Below are 20172 nucleotides of genomic sequence, written 5' to 3'. Positions count from 1 at the left end.
GCGCCCAACCTAGTTGGCTGTGCTGCCTGGGTAAGCACCCAGCTGCATCCACAGTTTTACTGCAGTCAGGCCAACTTCTCAATAACTTGTGGTTCATGGATCTCACCAGACTCATGCTGTACCAGAATCTTCACTTGGAAACCTTTTGAAAGGTAGCTTCAAAAGATTTTACCCACGCTAACTTGATACTACTCATTCAGATATTCACCAATCCACCCACCATGGTCCATCATACTCTCCATGCCAACTGATGCTAACTCATTTCTTCTCCCAATTGTTTGAAATTCCAGACTTCTCTGGAAGAGTCACGTGAGTGACTTTATTGACATGTACAGATAGAATTGACAGATACATTAGATTATCATTAGCTTTTTTTGTGATCCCATTTGTCAATAGCTCAATGTTTACTTCCACAAGCTAAAGATGTGCGCTTCTCTGATTTACATTTTGGTCAATTAATATTTTAATATGATACCAACGACAGCAGGTTTTTCAAAGAAACATATACACATTTTATTTAGCGCACAGATGCCATTTTGTTATTGGTTTTGTTGTCTCCGTAGAGATTATAAAATGAGTGAATGAGCATGGAGCATGGAGCATGGATTGGCAGTGACAGCATGAGAGACCATTGGGGTTGGGAGAGGGCATGCGTTTGAATTGAAGATGTGATGGGGAATGGGTGGGAGGTCTGAAGGGATGCGAGGGATGAGGGCTAGGAGGTCTAAAATATAAGCAAACCAATGGGAAAGGTCCAAAAGAACTGAGGTGGACCTCTAAAACAGACCAGATAAGTCACAGTAAAATCTTCACACTTTCAGAGTTATCCAACAAATGTTGTTCTTCATAACAAAGTCATTTAGAACATAGAACATAGAACAATACAGCGCAGAACAGGCCCTTCGGCCCTCGATGTTGCGCCGACCTGTGAACTATTCTCAGCTCATCCCCCTACACTATCCCATCATCATCCATGTGCTTATCCAAGGATTGTTTAAATATTCCTAATGTGGCTAGGCTGACTACATTAGCAGGTAGGGCATTCCACACCCTTACCACTCTCTGCATAAAGAACCTGCCTCTGACATCTGTCTTAAATCTATCACCCCTCAATTTGTAGTTATGCCCCCTCATACATGCTGCCAACATCATCCTAGGAAAAAGACTTTCACTGTCCACCCTATCTACTCCTCTGATCATCTTGTATGTCTCTATGAAATCCCCTCTTAGCCTTCTTCTTGCCAATGAGAACAGGTTCAAGTCTCTCAGCCTTTCCTCATAAGACCTTCCCTCCAGACCAGGCAACATCCTGGTAAAACTCCTCTGCACCTTTTCTGATGCTTCCACGTCCTTCCTGAAAAAAGGGGGCCAGAACTGTACACAATATTCCAAGTTTAGCCGCATTAGCGTTTTGTATAGTTGCAGCATGAGATTGTGGCTGGGAACTCAATCCCTCGACAAATGAAACCTAACACACTGTATGCCTTCTTAACAGCACTATCCACCTGGGTGGCAACTTTCAGGGATCTATGAACATGGACTCCAAGATCCCTCAGCACATCCAAACTACCAAGAATCTTTCCATTGACCCAGTACTCTACCTTCCTGTCATTCTTCCCAAAGTGCATCACCTTACATTTAGTTGCATTGAACTCCATTTTCCACCTCTCAGCCCAATTTTGCAGTTTATCCAAGTCCCCCTGCAACCTGTAACATTCTTCCAAACTGTCCACTAATCCACCGTCTTTAGTGTTGTCTGCAAATTTACTAATCCATCCACCTGTGCCTGCGTCTAAGTCATTTATAAAAATGACAAACAGCAGTTGTCCCAAAACAGATCCTTGTGGCACACCACTAATAACCGGACTCCAGGCTGAATATTTTCCATCAACCACCACTCGCTGCCTTCTTTCAGAAAGCCAGTTTCTAATCCAAACTGCTAAATCACCCTCAATTCCATGCCTCTGTATTTTCTCCAACAGCCTACCATGTGGAACCTTATCAAATGCTTTACTGAAGTCCATGTATATTTGCAGAATCACACCTAACTTTGGACACTGTGTGACAGCTCTTGCTGGTTGGGTACAATCAGTATCTTGCTTATTGCCAATTGCCACAGCAATATGTGTTGGCCTGTGCAAACAAAGGAGATTTAAGAGTCCTTGTGCAATATTAGTTTGCTGTCGGGAGCAGCCACACTCATGCTTCATAACAAGGTCTGTTGCAAACTGGCATCAAAAAGATAATTTGTTGAAACCACTCAGTTGACTGTGGCACCTTTTTTTAAGAATCCCTACAGTGTGGAAACAGGCCATTTGGACCAACAAGTCCACCCTGACCTCTGCAGAGTAACCCATCCATACTTATTCCTCTACATTTATCCCTGATAATGCACCTAACCTTTAACACCCCTGAACACTATGGGCAACTTAATATGGCCAATTCACCTAACCTGCATATCTTTCAGTGGTTAGCACTGCTGCCTCACAGCGCCTGAGACCCGGGTTCAATTCCCGCCTCAGGCGACAGACTGTGTGGAGTTTGCACGTTCTCCCCGTGTCTGCGTGGGTTTCCTCCGGGTGCTCCGGTTTCCTCCCACCATCCAAAAGATGTGCAGGTCAGGTGAATTGGCCATGCTAAATTGCCCGTAGTGTTAGGTAAGGGGTAAATGCAGGGGTATGGGTGGGTTGCGCTTCGGCGGGGCGGTGTGGACTTGTTGGGCCGAAGGGCCTGTTTCTACACTGTAACTAATCTAATCTAATCTAATCTAATCTAATCTTTGGATTGTGGGAGGAAACACATGCAACCCATGTGCAAACTCCACTCAGACAATTTTGGCAAGCTGTAGGAATGCATAGGAAAATCCAATGGGTAATGTAATCTGCTCACTAGGTCATTAATATTAAGGCACAGTCTGAAACTAGGTGCTTGTAATCCCATTAAGGACAATGCTAACAATTTTGTAAACCTGGAACTACAAAACTGCATGGATTGTAACATTGTTCTGTGATTACAGAACTCAGCACTCCCTCTGCTGGCCTTTATTCATATTACATAAATATACCAGAGCCCAACCTTCAGGGAGAAATTGCAACGGCAAAACATTTTTATTTAGGGATACAAAAGTCTGGGTTTATTTACCTTAGTTTATTCACTCTTACTTTACAATATTTTATCATTTATTAATGGTCTATAATTTGTGTAATATTTTCTCAATGTCTCTGCTATTTTCTCACTACCATGCTAAACTGTGCAGCTTTTTCTAAGGAACTAACATTTAATTGAGATACTCTTTTCCTTGTTACAGATATGATTTTTAAATCACTTTTATATTTTATCTTTCATCTTTATACTAACTTTTCATAGCCCTTTACTAGTTTCTGAAACATCCTCAGTCCTCAGATTCATTATTCTCCTTTGGCAGATTATAATGGTCTTCTCGTAATTTAATGCTTTCCTTAACCTCTGTACTCAGCCATGACTGGAACTTTCTTGCTGAGTTTTTGTTTATCACGGGAATATATTGTTGTCAAACATTTTGAACTTTTCTTAATGTTTCTCATTGTTCATTTACTGCTATACCTTTTAGTGAGGGGTCATCTTATAGAGGCTTATAAAATCATGCGAGACATAGATAAGAGAAGTGGTAAGTGGCTTTTCTCTAAGGTGGGGAAGTGCAAAACTACAAGGCATATTTTTAAGATGAGAGGAGAGAGATTGATAAAGGACGAGAGATAACCTTTTTACACAGAGAATAGTTTGTGTGGGGAATGAACTGTCAGACAAAGTGGTAGATGTTGGTACAATTACAATGTTTAAAAGACATTTGGATAAGTTCATGAATGGGAAGGGTTTGGAGGAATATGGGCTAAGTGCAGGCAGGTGGGGAACATGGTTGACGTGAACTGGTTGCACTGAAGGGTCCATTTTCATGCTGTGTGAATCTATGACTTCAGTCTATTTATCAATAAACTTCAGCCAGCTTTCTATTTATACTTATATAATTGATTTTGTTTAACTATAAGATTCATGTTTAGGTCTGAAATATGCCACTCTTAACTATTATATGGAATTCAATTTATTATGCTTACTATTTTTTCAGCATATCCTTTACTGCAAGATTACTAAGTAGCCTAACATATGAGACTTAAGGATTCCCGAGTTGACTACAATGACTTGTTCTGATCTCAGATTCTGAGTAAAACAAAATAAACAGCCTCAGGTGTATGACTAAAACAAAGGTAAAACAAGTCTATTGTTTCTTTTACGTTATACCAATTCATTTTAGTTGCAGGATCATATTCAACAACAACCTGCATTTAAACAGTACTCTTAATGTACGAAGGCACCTCACAAGAACATTATGAAATATATTACACCAATTGTACATTTGTTCCAAGGACAAATCTTTAGCCAAAGAAAAGAGTTTAGGAGGTGTGAAGAGAAGTGAAATTAATAAGAAAGAACAGAAGTGGAAACTGGCTGAAAGGATTTGATCCAGAACAGCAGCCAGAAAGATAGATGGAAATCGATGGAGGAAGAATGCTGATTACATAGATCTAGTTACAACAAATGGTTTGCTTCCTTATAAAATATTCTGTGGATTCTTGTGGCTCACTAGGTAGTGCCCCTATCTCTGAACTAGGATGTCTGGATATAAGGCCCATCTGCCCCAGAAATGTATAATTACATCTCTGAACAGGGAGATTAGAAAATATCTACCATATTCTGACAGTATAGGATATAGTTTCATTCACAACTTTTGCCTTTTAATTTAGAATTCTATGATCAACTTTATAACATTACATTCACAGTGTGCAAAATACATTTAGTTTGGAGCGAACAGAGAAAGAGAAAGTAACAATATTTGGGAAAGAGAAGGGAAGACTGAGATCTTGTCAATGTGTGGGCTAAGAAAGAGAATAACTTAAAGAGGTGAGAAGTTTCCTGTTAATGGAGTTGGCAAATTGAGGGATGACATTGGGATGAAGAAAATTACAGATCAGAAAGCATTGTGCTCCAACTGAAAACTTTACAAACAAAATCCTCTGTTCCAAAATGAGCTGTTCTCTCTTCAAACCATGTTCTTAGAGCCAAAAATGGCTCTCACAGCATCACAAATAGTCAAGAAGAGACAAATAAAGGATAAGATATTGCAGTCTTACCACAGATCAATACAACTAGTGCTAACAATCTGAATACATTGCCTTTTAAATTTGGCCATCGTGTGGATATACAGATCATGTAATCATGAGATACCTGTATGTGACAGAAAAGAATAAAAAGCATCAATTAAAAATAGATCTTTTATTGCAAAATTTTGAATAATAGCTATATCTTGGTTGCGAAATAAAATCATTAAAGCAAAGCAGATCGCAGCTGGCTTTACAAATATTTAGTTGTGCTACATATGATACTGTTGAGCTGTGGATTTAATGTTCTATCACAGCCTTTTCATATTCTATCATTGACTCTATTTCTCACTTAGATTATTCTCTGTACAAACAAAGACTCTACCAAAGGATGGTGCAAATGTGTCAGCAGTCCAACATTATTGCTCCCAAGTTATTATTCTTGTTAAATGAGTTTTAGTGAACTGTCTGAGGGCAAAGTGAATAAACAGTCTCTGAAGATAATTTGAACTTGACCTCGTCCAACATCAAAATGTCAAATGGCAAATGTGAAAATCAGCAATGCCATTTTACTAATGCATATTTAAATTGTCTCATAGCTGCATTTCGGTATTATTATGTATATGTCTCTTAACTAATTTAATCCTGACCTTTTGGAGTGCTGCTCCTTCATCAGGTAGTTGTGGAGTATAAGATTGTAAGATACAGAATTTATAGCAAAACTTTTATAGCCTTACGTTTTTATTCTCCATAACCATCTGATGAAGGAGCAGCGCTCCGAAAGCTAGTGCTTCCAAATAAACCTGTTGGACTATAACCTGGTATTGTGTGATTTTCAACTTTGTACTCCCCAGTCCAACACTGGCACCTCCAAATCATAATTTACTCCTTGATATAGTTTCTGCAATCACAAAAACCAAATAAGGAATCTTCAGTTTGTTATACACATACTCAGTTTCTTTTTATAACTCCTAATCAGAGAGACTATCACCTTGTATTAAGGAGCAATTCTGTCATCTAATAATCCAAATGAGACTGTTCATAAATGGTTATCGCAGGAAATCAGAGCATAATCTTGTAGTTTGCCATGCAACGTTATGTGGACCCACAAATTCCCAAGATGTGAACATTGTTGCTTTTGCAAATTCTGGATGATGAGATTAATTCTATAAGTTAAACTTTAAACAAGTACAATGGGGTGTTAATCGTTGGATTGCGAAATAGAGTAAGCATTTCAGTCACACTCCAATGAAACCTTTATGTATCCAGATTCTTCCAAACCATCAAATGTTAAATTTATTAGTCAGCTGCTGAAAAATACATCAAATAACAGCTCCTATTTGCAAAGGAAAATACATTCATTATTTGCCAATAGAAAGAAAGCAGAGTCTGGATGAACACAGAGCTCTCATTAGAGCTTCATAAGAAATCAGAGACAAAACTAGTTTGATGCCTCACTCTCACCTGCTGGTGTGTCAATGACCATTGCATCAAATGGTAAGAGGGCACACCACATTCACTTCACCAGCTATCAGAGCAAATATGGGGAAACCAGAAGATGAAGTACATTTTGAAAGATGTTTGACGAAAGGCTGCATGAGAGATTGTTGCACAAAGTTAGGTGGGGATAATGTAAGAGCATGGATTGTGGATTAACTAACAGGTAGAAAACAAAGTAAGAATGTAGGGAATGGTTTATTTTAGGGTGGGCAGATTGCAGTGTGGCAAGTATCAATGCTTGAGGCTCAGCCATTTATGATCTATATTCCTAGCTTACATAAGACCACAAGACATATGAGCAGAATTAGACCATTCAGCCAATCGCATCTGTTCCATCATTCAATCATGGCTGATTGTTTCTCAAACTTATTCTACTGCCTTCTCCCCATAATTCCTGATCCCCTTACCAATCAAGCACCTGTCTCAGACCTAAATACACTCTATGGTTTGGACTTCACAGCCATCTGTGGCAATGAGTTCCACAGACTCACCATCCTCTGTCTGAAGAAATTCCTCCTCACTTCAGTTAGAACATAATAACATCCCTACAATGTGAAAACAGGCCTTTCAGCCCAACAAGTCCACACTGATCCTCCGAAGAGTAACCCACCCAGACCCATTCCCCTATTACTCTATATTTGCCCCTAACTAATGCACCTAACCCACACATCCCTGAACACTAAGAGCAATTTTGCCATGGCCAACTCACCTAACCTGCACATCTTTGGATTGTGGGTGGAAACCGGAGCACCCGGTGGAAATCCATGCAGACACGGGGAGAATGTGGAAACCCCACACAGACAGTTGCCCAAGGCTGGAATTGAACCCAGGTTCAATTGTGAGGCAGCACTGCTAACCACTGAGCCACCAGTTCTAAAGGGTCATCCCTTCTGTTTGAGGCTGTGCCCTTGAGTCCTAGTCTCTCCTATTAGTGGAAATAGCTTCTCCACATCCACTCTATCCAGGCCTCTCAGTATTCTGTTTCAATGAGGTCCCCTGCTCTCTTCATCGAAAAGAGACCCAGAGTATTCAACCACTCCTCATATGACAAACTCTTCATCCCTGGGATCATTCTAGTAAACCTCCGCTCGAACCCTCCAACATCAACACTTCCTTCCCTTGAAACAGGACCCAAAACTGCTCACAATATTCCAAATGCAGTCTGACCAGACCTTGTACAGCCTCAGCAGTACATTTCTGCTCTTGAAGTGAATGCTAATTTTGCATTTACCTTCCTAACTACTAACTGAAACTGTGTGTTAACCTTCAGAAAATCCTTAACTAGGACTCCCAAGTCCCTGTATGCTTCTACGTCTTTATTCTTCCCACCAAGTACATTAGCTCATATGTTTCCACATTGTATTCTATCTGCCCCTTCTGCCTGTCCAATTCCTTCTGTAGCCTCCCCTCTTCCTCAACACTATCTACCCTGCCCCCTATCTTTACGTCATCTGTAAACCTAGGAACAATTCCCTCAGTTCCTTTGTCCAGATCATTAAAGTATAATGTGAACAGATGGGGTCCTAACACTGCCTCCTGCTGAATGTCAGTAAACACTGGCTGCCATTCTGAAAAAGACACCTTTATCCCCACTCTCTGCCTTCTGCCAATCAGTGAATCACTACCAGTACCTTGCTCCTAACACCATAGGCTGTTATCTTATTTAGCAGTTTCCAGTGTGGCACCTTGTCAGTGAGGTGATTACATGTGACAGATCCAGGTTTGCTGACAATAGAGTTACCTACCTCTACCTGTAGGGGCATCCTTCAATTCTAGAATGCAGCACAGAAATAGAGCATGAGGTCTGTTGTGCCTCTTTAAAAGAGCTATCAAATCCGTCCATCTTTTTCTCCAGAAATCCAAAAAAAGTGTTTCTATAATTATATTTCCTTTTTAACAGTTCCTATGAAATTTGCTTTCACCAACTGCTCTGTTAGTACATTCCACATCTTAACAACTCTCATTGTGAAATCATTCCTCCTCATTTCCCCTCTACAATGTTTGCCAATCTATTTAATCAACCATGAGTTGTTAACTCACTTGCCAGCGAAAACAGTTTCTCCCAATTTCTCTTTCAAACCAATTTTTTGATTATTACTATTTGGTTTTTCCCTTAATCTCCTCTTTTGTAAATGAGGACAATGACCAACTTCTCTAATCTCTTCATGTAATCAAAGTTCCCTATGCCTGGTATCATCCTGGCAGTCCTCCTCTATGTACCCTTCATATTCACCCAGAATGTGGTGCCCATAATTGTAAACACTACTCTAGCTCAGACTTATTTTGTAAACGTTTAACATAACTTCTTTATTTTTGTCTTCAAACTCTACATCTGCAAATTCAAGTGTCAACCCCTGATCAGTTTTACCTTGGTACCTTCCAGAACATATGAATATGTATCCTCTCTGTTCATGTAGCCTCTCAAAATAGTATCTAATAGGTTATGGTGCCCAGCTATGTTGTCTCTTTGGAAGTTTAAAACTTCATATTTTTCCATAGTAAACTGTATTTGTTATATGCACCAGCCCGTGTTGACCTGAAATCTACGATGATCAGGCTTATCAATACAGGTAGGTAAAAACCCTTATCAATACAGGTACACAATCCTTTATCCAAAATTCCAAAATCTGAAAAGCTTTGAAATCCAAAATGTTTTTCATGGAGTGTGGAGCGTCATTTTGACGTGCGAACAGATGACCCAACTTCACACCCACTGAAACCATATATGATGTGGCAGCATGACCCAGCACTGACAGGAGTCTCAGCACTTGTACTATTCACACATGTGTCTGCTGTTAGGTCTTATTTTTTAATTTCACTGTGAAAATTCATTTATTCTGAAATCCGAAAATTTCCGAATTCTAATAAACTGGCCCCAAGGTTTTCAGATAAAGGATTGTGCACGTCTACTATGCTGTCAAGCTTTGTATTTTCTATAAACATCAAAAATGTACCACATATATTAAAATTTATGTAGGTTTAATTTATGTAAAACAAGAAAAGAAGTTACCCGAAGAGGAGACGGAGTGGGACTGTCACTAATCAGTGTTCTAGAAACTATCATAGTTGATGGAATTTAAATTGAATGAATAATTTGAATTAAATTGAATGAAAGAAAGCTAGGCTCAGGAATGGTGATCATAATAACTATCATTGATTGTTGTCAAAACCCATCTTGTTCACTTAGGGAAGGAAATCTGCTGCTTTCTCCTGGTGTGGCCTATAAATCACTTAAATCCCAAGCAATGTGGTTGAAACATAGAAATGTAGAAAATACCAGCAGGAATAGGCCACTCAATGCTTTGAACTTGCTCTGCCATTCAATATGACCATGGCTGATCAGTCTAGTCAATATCCTTATCCCACTTTCTCCCTGTATCCTTTGATCCCTTTAGCCCTAACAACTTCATCCAACTCATTCTTGAAAACATTAAATGTTTTGTTCTCACCCGCTTTCTGTGACAGAGAATTTCACAGGCTCATAAATCTCCTGCTGACGAAATGTTTCCTTATCTCAGTTCTAAATGGTTTACCCTGTGTAAATGGTTTACCCTATCCTTAGTCTGTGACCCCTGGTTCTGGATTCCCCAGTCATCCTTCCTGTGTTAACACTGTCTAGTCCTGTTAAAATTTCTTAGGTTTCCATGATCATCGCCTCCTCCACCATCTGTCTTCCAGTGGATGTAATCCTAACCGATCCAGTCTCTTTTTATACATCAGGGCAGAAGTGGGTACTGCAGTTGCTAGAAATCAGAGCCTAGGTTAGAGTAGTGCTGGAAAAGCACAGCAGGTCAGGCAGCATCCGAGGAGCAGAAAAATCGAAGTTTCGGGCAAAAGCCCTTCATCAGGAATGAAGGCAGGGAGCCTGCGGAGTGGAGAGCTCTCTTTATATATCAGTCCTGCTATCCCAGGAATCAGTCTGGTAACCCTTAATTTCACTCCCTCCATAGCCAGAACATCTTTTCTCAGATAAGGAGATCAAAACTGTATACAATACTCCAGCTGTGGTATCACCAAGGCCCTTTACAATTGCAGCTGAAAATGTGTTGCTGGAAAAGCGCAGCAGGTCAGGCAGCATCCAAGGAGCAGGAGAATCGACGTTTCGGGCATGAGCCCTTCTTCAGGAAGCCCTTCGGGCTCATGCCTGAAATGTCGATTCTCCTGTTCCTTGGATGCTGCCTGACCTGCTGCGCTTGTCCAGCAACACATTTTCAGCTCTGATCTCCAGCATCTGCAGTCCTCACTTTCTCCTTTACAATTGCAGCAAGACACCTCTGCTCCAGTACACAAATTTTCTTGCTATGAAGGTCAACCGTGCCATTTGCCTTCTTTACCACTTGCTACCTGTGCAGGCTTACTTTCAGCGACTGGTGTATAAAGACAGCCAGGCCTCAAGGTACCTCCTCACTTTCCCAACCTATCACCATTCAGATAATAATCTGCCATTCGATTTTTGTGACCAAAATGGTTAACCTCGCATTTATTTACATTATACTTCACCTGCCACGCATTTGACCACTCGACTTGTCCAAATCACATTCGATTTTAACTAGTCTCCGAAATGGCTGAGCAAACCACACAACTTAAGTGCACTGAGAGACAGGTAACAAATGCTAGCCTACCACCAGCTCCCAGTTCCTATGAAAGAATTTTAAAACACCTGGGACTACACTTGTTTCCATTCAGCACATAATGATTACTCTTAGTTTGTATCACTGCTGTCTCCTTAATACCAAGTGCTTCTACTTTGAAACTAAGTCCAATATGAGGTACTTTAAGCAATGCCTTTTGAAAGCTCATTTCACAACAGATATTGCATTAGCTTTACTAAATCTCTTTGCTGCATCAGGAAATAACTCACTCAGATTCGATCGGTATGATTTTTCTTTCACAAATCCATACTTACTGTCCCTATTGACTAATTCTTTTTAAAGTGAGAATTAACTTGGTCACAGGTTTAGTAGTTCCCATGGCAGGTGTTAGACGAGTTTAACACTTTTCCCTTTTATTAACAGGGCTGTAACATTTTCATTCCTCCAGTCCCCTGGCACCATATCCAAAGAGAATTAAAAATCCTTCTGCTCCTTCATCAGGTGCAGTGTTCCGAAAGCTAGTGCTTCCAAATAAACCTGTTGGACTAAACCTGGTGTTGTGTCCACCCCTAGTCCAACACAGACACCTCCACAGTTTTACTTTCTATGCAATTATAAAAAATTTTGGGGCTATTTCTGTTACTTTGTTTTCTTCATTCCCTTTACACCCTTTTCATAAACTGTTTCGATTCTGCCCTAAATCACAAAGCACAGCATCTCTATTCTGTCTGCTCCACTACTATGTTCTGTACTTGAAATTCATAAGAAATCTTCCTTGCCTATTTTATTTTAACATCCTTATCATCTGGAATTTTTAGTTTTGAATTCACAACTTGTCCTCCAGTATGTAAACACAGATTGTGCTTGTCCACACATAGAGTCATAGAGATGGACAGCACCGAAACAGACCCTTCAGTCCAACTTGTTCATGCCAACCAGTTATCCAAACATACTCTAGAACCATTTGCCAGCACTTGACCCATATCCCTCTAAACCCTTACTAAACATATACCCATCCAGGTGCCTTTTAAATGCTGTAATTGTACCAGCCTTCACCACTTCCTCTGGCAGCTCATTCCAAACACGTACCACCCTCTGCATGAAAACATTGCCCCTTAGTCCCTTTTATATCTTTCCCCTCTCACCCTAAACCTATGCCCTCTAGTTCTGGACTCCCCCACCCCAAGGAAAAGACCTTGTCTATTTACCCTATCCATACCTCTCTTCATTTTATAAAGCTTTATAAAGTCACCCTTCAGCCTCCGACACTCCAGAGAAAACAGCCCCAGCCTATTTAGCCTCTCCCTATAACTCAAATCCTCTAACTCTGGCAACATCCTTGTAAATCTTTTCTGAACCCTTTCACGCTTCACAACATCCTTCCGATTGGAAGGACAGCAGAATTGCATGCAATATTCCAAAAGTGGACTAACCAATGTTCTGTACAGCCACAACATGACCTCACAACTCTTATACTCAATGCTCTGACCAATAAAGGAAAGCATACCAAATGCCCTTCTTCCCTATCCTATCTACCTGCGACTCCACTTGCAAAGAAATATGAACCTACACTCCAAGGTCTCTTTGTTTGGCAACACACCCCAGGACCTTACCATTAAGTGTATAAATCCTGCCCTGATTTGCCTTTCCAAAATGCAGCACTTAACATTTATCTAATTAAACTCCATCTGCCACTCCATGGCCCATTAGCCCATCTGATCAAGTTACTGTTGTATTCTGAGATATGCTTCCTCACTGTCCACAACACCACTAATTTTGGTGGGATCTGTAGACTTACTAAACATACCTATTTCACTGCTATCCAACTGGTCAGTACTCTATAAACAGCACCAAAAATACTGGCTTTATGTCTTTAAGAAAAGATTATTTACTGATCTTAATGTTCGAGCTCAGATTGCACTAAAACAATTACCCAAATACGAGGTAAATATTTCTATCAGAAATGTACTGATAAGCAAATACCTTCGCAATTCACAAGTTAATGCAGCAACAGTGTCAAACATATAATTTTACAAAACATTAATTACATGGTACAATTCATGTATATTCATTTAACATTGAGAATATCCAATGAAAGTGTTTTTAGCTGTGAACTTTTTTTTGCCTTAGCAAATTTGAGTTATCAGCATTCTTGTAATTCTCCTCACTTCAGTTTCTTTCTTAATCTAATAGAACTATGCAATGCTAATACTGCTTTACACAGTTGTTGCTGGAGTTTTCATTTATATAAGAGACAGAGAATTTTACTCACCATCTTTATTATACAAGAGAATTCTTAGATGCAATTCTTTGTCGCAGCTCTAGCTTTGGCGTTGCCAACTTCTGTGCATAACAGCAGGAACATAAACAGAACCTATTGTGTGGATTTCCTGAAGAGCTGTCAATTAGGAACTCGCTCACTTCTCCTTCTTGTCTGACGAAACTCTAAGGATCACAGGAATTGACTGTATATGACAGAAGACTGTGGAGATTCTTATGAACTTGCCATTTCTATAAATAACAGGCTGCTTTTATAGGTAGGTCTTATCAATGATTACCTTTCATCTTAAGCTATTTTAAAGTATATTGACCATGAAAAGGCAAGATTAGAGAAAACAGACATTATATTGCCTCAATTCACCAGAGCTTTACTGCTAACAATGAAGTATTTTCCAAAGCAGACAGCAGTCTGAGAGATTCCAAATACTAACTGACCAAAACTCTACAAACATAATTACATAGAATGTTGATTGATTCATTAATAAATTTGCTTCAAATATTATTTAAAAGCATTTGGATCAAGAACATTTCATATTTAATTTCTGGTTTAAGCTGAGTTAACTGACTTCTTCATACAGGTAGTTGTAAGGTGGGTGTCACTAGCCCAGCAACCAATAATACATACCACATGGTTGCAAACTTTTAATTTTAGTTTTATCTGCACATTTGTATTAATTGGGGAACTTTCTGTTGAGTTGCTCAATGATTAATGTTTGTGTGATAAGCTTCTTGTGTTGTCTAAATGTAACACAAATAACACACATGCAGTCTGTTTAGATAAAAATCTCTAGTGGGTTTATTTACAAGTTAACAGCTCAATACAGTATAATGTACAGACACAGCCTGTGTCTCAACTGCCTATGAACTGTGCTCATGTTACAATATCCAAGTATGTGGTTCATCTGCATGTTCATCTCTTAAATGAATATCACTCCAAAGGTGATATCACTACATCCATGTTTATTTCCAAAGATAGCTCTTATATGTAACAAGTAAAAATATAATACTAATAGCAAAACAGGCTGTACTGAAATAAATATTATGAAACTTACAGTAGAGAAGTCAAAGAAACCATACATCATGTTGATATTTTGACTATTCTTCTAGACCTTGTCATGGCATAACCTTCTGTGAGTGTGGATTTCACTCTTGAATGTTCTTGGTTTGCCAGTGAAATGTCAGTGTGTTGTCGCCCTAATCCTCTTTCACATTGCTGTTGTCTGGGGTTGTTCTTTCATGTTCACAGGCCACACAGCTTCGTTTCTGGACTACGCTGCCAATTCTGCTTGCTGCACCTAGTGCTTATAAGTTCAATTGTCCAGCCACAATGGTTTGTATTTTCTGCCATCCATTAGCAATCATTGCCATGAACTATTTTTTTTATCTAAGGATCCTTTTAAAACTGCTTTGATAGGTGTTGAGGCAATTAGCAACTCCATTATTAGCTCCAACAGTTCAACCTCAGGAAAATTGCATTCAAATTGGTCTCTTGCTTTCTTTGGCAATTTTTGCCTAAAGGACATCAATTGCAACCAATGAATTCTAAAGTTGACTCTTACATCTAGCTGGTCTATTAGGACTTCCCATATTTTGTGGAATCTTCCCATATTTTGTCCTCTTCAGATAAACCTGAGTTATTGACTCTGTGGAAACCCACATTACCAACTGCAATCAGTATCAGCAGAGCTTATTTAACTGGTCTATGAAGCACAGCTGCATCTTTGTTGAAAAAGTTTGAACTCAGATAAAAGATTACTATCTTTTCAGCTCATGCTGAGAAATTTTGGATCCAACCTTTACGCTTTCAGTGCTACACTTGATCATCCCTTTTTATTTTTAGGCTTGAAACTTGTTTTCAGGTTTGTTGTGTGGGCTCTGCACTGCTCCTGAATGCAGCCTGATTTTTTTTTTGTTGTATGCGTTTAGGTGTATTTTTAATCCATTTGGTGTGCTGTTGATTCCTGACTGATGTTTAAATTTAAAGAGCATTTACATAGAATGTGTCTGAATCAGTTGGCTGCCTGCACAAACCTGGACAACACATAGCTAGCAAAGGAATCCTATTTCCTTCAGTGCTCTGTACTGTGGGAACATCTAGATCATTGTTATATTTTGTTTGCTGCTGTTCCCCCCTTGACTTACAGGCTGATTTGTTCTTTGTTCTGTATTTTAAAGATAAGAAATCCCACCTATGCATTATGTAGTAATATTTTTCTTGTGTTATCTAAATGTAACATAAATGAGGTGCATAGACTCCATTTACTAGAAAAGTTTAAATAGTTAAAATAACAAACCAATATAGACAGTGCAGAATAATCCCTAGACATAGTGTGCACCTTGAGTGTTGCAGTACGGAAAGCCTCTGATCATGTGACACTGTGTACTTGGCTCATTTGCATTTTTATTTCCTAAAGGGATATAACTCTAGAGGTGAAACGCTACGACTTGGACTCACTTACACTTTTATGAAAAAGTAATGACACAGGCCAAAACCTTATCAACATGGGCCAAGATACACATTCTCACAAGTCATCATGTAGCATGAGCTTGATAAGGCTCATTAGTGGGTGCAAGATTAGCTCGTGTCCAGTGGAAGTGATGCAGACACGATGTAACCTTCATTCTGCTTGCTCATTTTCCTCACCTGGCAGGGGACATACCTTGATCAGGGTCTGAGCTAAGAACCTGGATAACTGAAAAATCTTGAGATCGTCGCTGGATTGTGAGTAGAATGTGGAAATGTGTTGTTTAAGCTGAGCTGAATTTGGTGGATCTTTATTCTGGCTTTGGTCTAACATCAATTCAGGTTGACTGACCAGCCAATCAGAGTTATGACCTCTGCTAGTGCCCGCACCGTGAGGCAGGGGGTCCACAATACAGTCAGGGTGACTGTGAAGAAGGTGGAGGAAGGATCGCTGGTCGACCAGACCCTCTTCATGAAGATGTTCCCCAGGTGGGGCTATTTTGACGTAAACTTCAAGAACGTGACGCAATGTGAGTGTCTCCTGAAGGTATTTGAGGAGAAAGGAGGTCAGAGCCCCCTCTCCATCCTGTCTGCAGTACCATTGTTCATTCTCCCTGCACAGAGGAGCTGGGTTGTGACAATCCATTTGTACAGCGCCCCACGTCCTGGCAGCAGATGTCCTGACCTTCCTGGGAAGGTGTACACAGTTTGAAGAGGGCAGCACTAATGTAGTGGACCCCTTTGGAATCAGGACCAGCAAGCAGCAGGTCAAGGTGACCCTGAAGGTGGAATCCAGTGGGAACATCTACACTCGCCCTCCAGCTTCGCAGTCAGAGGGTGCCGAGGCTACCTGACGTACGCGGGGCAGCCTGGAGTGTGCCGACCCTGCGGGAGGGCAGGGCACAAGGCAGCGGACAGTAAAGTGACCCTCTGCAGGAACTGCAGGCAAGAGGACCGCCTGACCAAGGACTGCAAGGAAGCCAAGCCGCCTGACTAAGGACTGCAGCCTGAGTGGGGAAGCAAGCACGCTGAGATGGAGGGGCATCCCAGCGTGGACACCCAAAGGGCAGTAAAGTGCCATCTTCCAGCAAGAAAACTGATACAAGGGGCACCCAGAAGGAAGGGCAGGCAAGAGAGGAGGAAAAGATGACCAGTGCAGAGGCACAGCAACCAACCCAACCTCCACTTGAATAGACAGACTCATTGGAAAAGGTTTGGGGGTGGAGAAGGAGAGGAGCACACACTCCTCCACCAGAACCCAGAAACACCAGCCCTCCCGAGGGGCCAGGAGAGATGGCCAACCTCCAGCCATCGGGAACCCAGGGGTATCCACCACACCACAACTCCGGGCAATCACGAGCAGCGATGCTCTGTCAGACTCAGAACTGGACCCTGCTGGCTTCGTTCTCGCCCTGACAACACCCGAGCAGGACAATCCCTTGAGGGAGGAGCAGGGTGGCTACCTCAGTGCGGAGAGTGTCCAGCAGTTTGCCCACACTCCGGGGATGCAGGGAGTCACTAGTGACATCTAGTCACCTAGTGAGAATGTACATTGGGTAATTCTGTAAACTTTTAAAGTGGGTGTTAAAATTGCAAGTATTAATGTTGATAGTGTGAAATCTACTCTGCAATGATTTTCATCATTGACTTACTGGGGGATAGTCAAGCTTATGGACCCATGGGCTTTGGATTTGGTTAGCGAAAATGATAGCCATTCCTCTGGCCTGGGTGTTCTGCTATGAGAGGCAACTTCACTGTCTCCAAGGTTAAGGAGATGATAGGTGGGCGCCTCCTCGTAGCAGACGTTACATGCAAAAACGCTCCCCAGAGATTAATTAATGTGTTCACCCCGGTGCTACAGAGTGAACAGCTGGTGGTCTTACAGCTGCTCCCACTGCTGCTGGCGACGTCCAGTCTGGTCATTCTGACAGAGACTTCTACTGCATCATTGATGCAGATGGACGATCTGGAGGAGCTGACAGCAAACTGGACTCCACGTTCAGATTCCTAATGGAAACAGTTAACGTCACTAAGCAATACAACACTTTCAGCACCCTTGCAGACAGAGCCCCGGAGGTACACCTGCTCGCGGCCAGATGGGTCTAACTGCTCAAAAATAGATTTCCTGTTTGTGTCCCGCACATTCTCAGTCAGATCCATTGACGTCAAGCCAATGTTTTTCTCTGACCACTGCCTCCTGCTGGCCGACTGTCACATACAGAATGACCAGTGAGCTGGCAAGGGAATTTGAAAGCTGAATGTGAAATTGTTGACCCTAGAAAACACTGAGGAGCTCAAAAGGGTTTACACTAGTTGGAGAACATGAAACCTCTCTCTGAGTCTCCAGGGGACTGGTGGGAAGCAGTCAAAGAGAACATCAAGAATTTCTTCATCCTCAAAGGTGTTCAGAAGTCGAGAGAGAGAGAGACGGGCACAACTGTCCAAACCCCAGAGAAGCATGTAGTACCTACTCCTGCTGCAGATGATGGGGGGCGATGGCAGAGTGTATCTCCAGCAGGTGATGAGCCAGCAAGCCTCGCTCTTTGCCAAGATAATCTTCCTAACCAGGGTCTGCTCTGTGGAGCAGGATGAGACATGCTCATATTTCTTTCTCCACAAGATGCATTAGGAGAGCTCTGCGATCTTAGCCTGAGGGAAGAATATGGCTCAGTAACATCATCTCAGTCTGACACTGTGAGGCAGCAGTGCTAACCACTGAACCACCATGTTCTGTTCAGTTCCAAGTAGGCCTGACTGGGTCAGAAGCAAGTGTCATCTCTCCTAGAAAAGGGATATTATTCAGAAAAATTATGAAAACAAATTACTCAGTGAAAGGGTGTAGTTTGTGAAACTAGCTGTCAGAATGTTTGGTTAGATCTCTGCAGATTATTAAAAGATTGAGGAAGTTGAAGCTCTCTGTTAGGTATGTGGTCAAGGGAAAAGGCTTCACAAGTCCCGGGACTGAAACAAAAAGAAGCAGTTAAATCAAACCTCCAGATTTGAAAGGGAAGGAAAATTTCTCTTCATCCTGATTTACTGTAAAGTGATGGTCTTGGGGAATGAATGGGATTTAGTTTTGCCAGTGTTTTTTGAAATCTTTCAAAAGTTATATGCAGATAGCTAGGTTTGTTTCATTTTATGTTTATTTATTTTGTGTAATAAACTTCTATTTTCGTGTTCAAACCAAATTTTGAGTCTTGTGTGTGTTTATTTCAGTAACATCATCTGAAATCATAACAAACCTGCGTGGTTATCTGTTTCTACTCTCTCTGAAGTTTATGGTTGGAGGGTTTCCTGGACCTATGTAGAATGATGATCTCTCTTTCTTTCTCTCTCTCCTCCATTTGTTCTGATTTGAATTAATAATGAAGGTCCCTGTTCTGGAATACAGGCCCTCATGGATTCCCAGATGCCGGATGCGGTGATGGACAGTGAAGTGAGTGATGTTGGTGATATCAATAACTCCAGCCTGATGTAGAAATTGAGGCTATAGCGACTTTGACAGCCAACAACATTTGTAGTGGCTACAGGTGTTATTCAAGAAGGTGACATAATTCTATGATTACCTCCTTGCTGAAACTATCTCAGCAACTGGCCGAGGTGCAGAGAAGACAATGCTCCCTGAGGACACTTGGGAAAGGCGGGGTTGGGGGTTGGTTTGCTGAAACTTCATGTTTAAAGCTTTTTTTCTCTTTCTCCCGATCCTGCCTCTGCTCTAGCTCCCTAATATGTTGCAGTCTAAGGAGAATTGTAATTTTGTCCCCAATTATTGGAGCAAGCATTGCATTCGGAGTCCTTTTAAAACTCCATTGCTCCTTTTAAATGTCCAGAACACTGTCTTCTGATTGAAAAAAACTTTCATTAACTCCTCCAACAACATGGTACTTTCATTAACTCCACAGCAGGAAGTATGTCGTCAAAAGCACTTCATCTGTAAACAGAATGGCAATGCCTTTAAAGAGCACTGTTGGGGTTGGCCATCATAAGCTGAATGTATGTCCATCTGCACATGCTTAAGAAAAGGTGTTATTAAGACTGGTAAAGTCCACAATAGGTAGCCAGATAACCAGTCAATGTTAAACTCTGACCAATGTCCAAAGCTGCCTGTTCTATATATTCCAGCATACAGATGAGCACCCATATTGTCATCCTTCAAATCATGGTCATCAGAATGAACCATACCAGAAGTTCTTGGGGGATGATC

At 41.0% G+C, this 20172-nt stretch overlaps 1 protein-coding gene across 4 annotated transcripts in view; it reads right to left on the bottom strand.

Annotated features, from left to right (window-relative positions):
- The window catches only part of LOC122554483 (P-selectin-like), a 62805-nt gene extending 49208 nt beyond the window's left edge, over positions 1-13597 (bottom strand). For 3 of the 4 annotated variants that reach the window (XM_043699585.2, XM_043699586.2, XM_043699588.2), the window contains exons 1-2: positions 13497-13597; positions 5166-5259 (exon numbers count right to left, since the gene is read on the bottom strand). In XM_043699585.2, the coding sequence (XP_043555520.2) occupies positions 5166-5259; positions 13497-13499 (97 nt within the window). In that variant the 5' untranslated portion in view covers positions 13500-13597. The remainder of the gene's footprint in view (positions 1-5165; positions 5260-13496) is intronic. The other variant, XM_043699587.2, reaches the window with a different exon arrangement.
- Positions 13598-20172: the final 6575 nt, after the last annotated feature.

The sequence above is a fragment of the Chiloscyllium plagiosum genome, unplaced genomic scaffold (assembly GCF_037043375.1).
Source record: "Chiloscyllium plagiosum isolate Xiang-an unplaced genomic scaffold, Cpla_swu_hap1 HiC_scaffold_9, whole genome shotgun sequence".
NCBI lineage: Eukaryota > Metazoa > Chordata > Chondrichthyes > Orectolobiformes > Hemiscylliidae > Chiloscyllium > Chiloscyllium plagiosum.
Note: the sequence above shows the minus strand (reverse complement) of the source record. Positions and strands in the feature narration are given on the sequence as shown.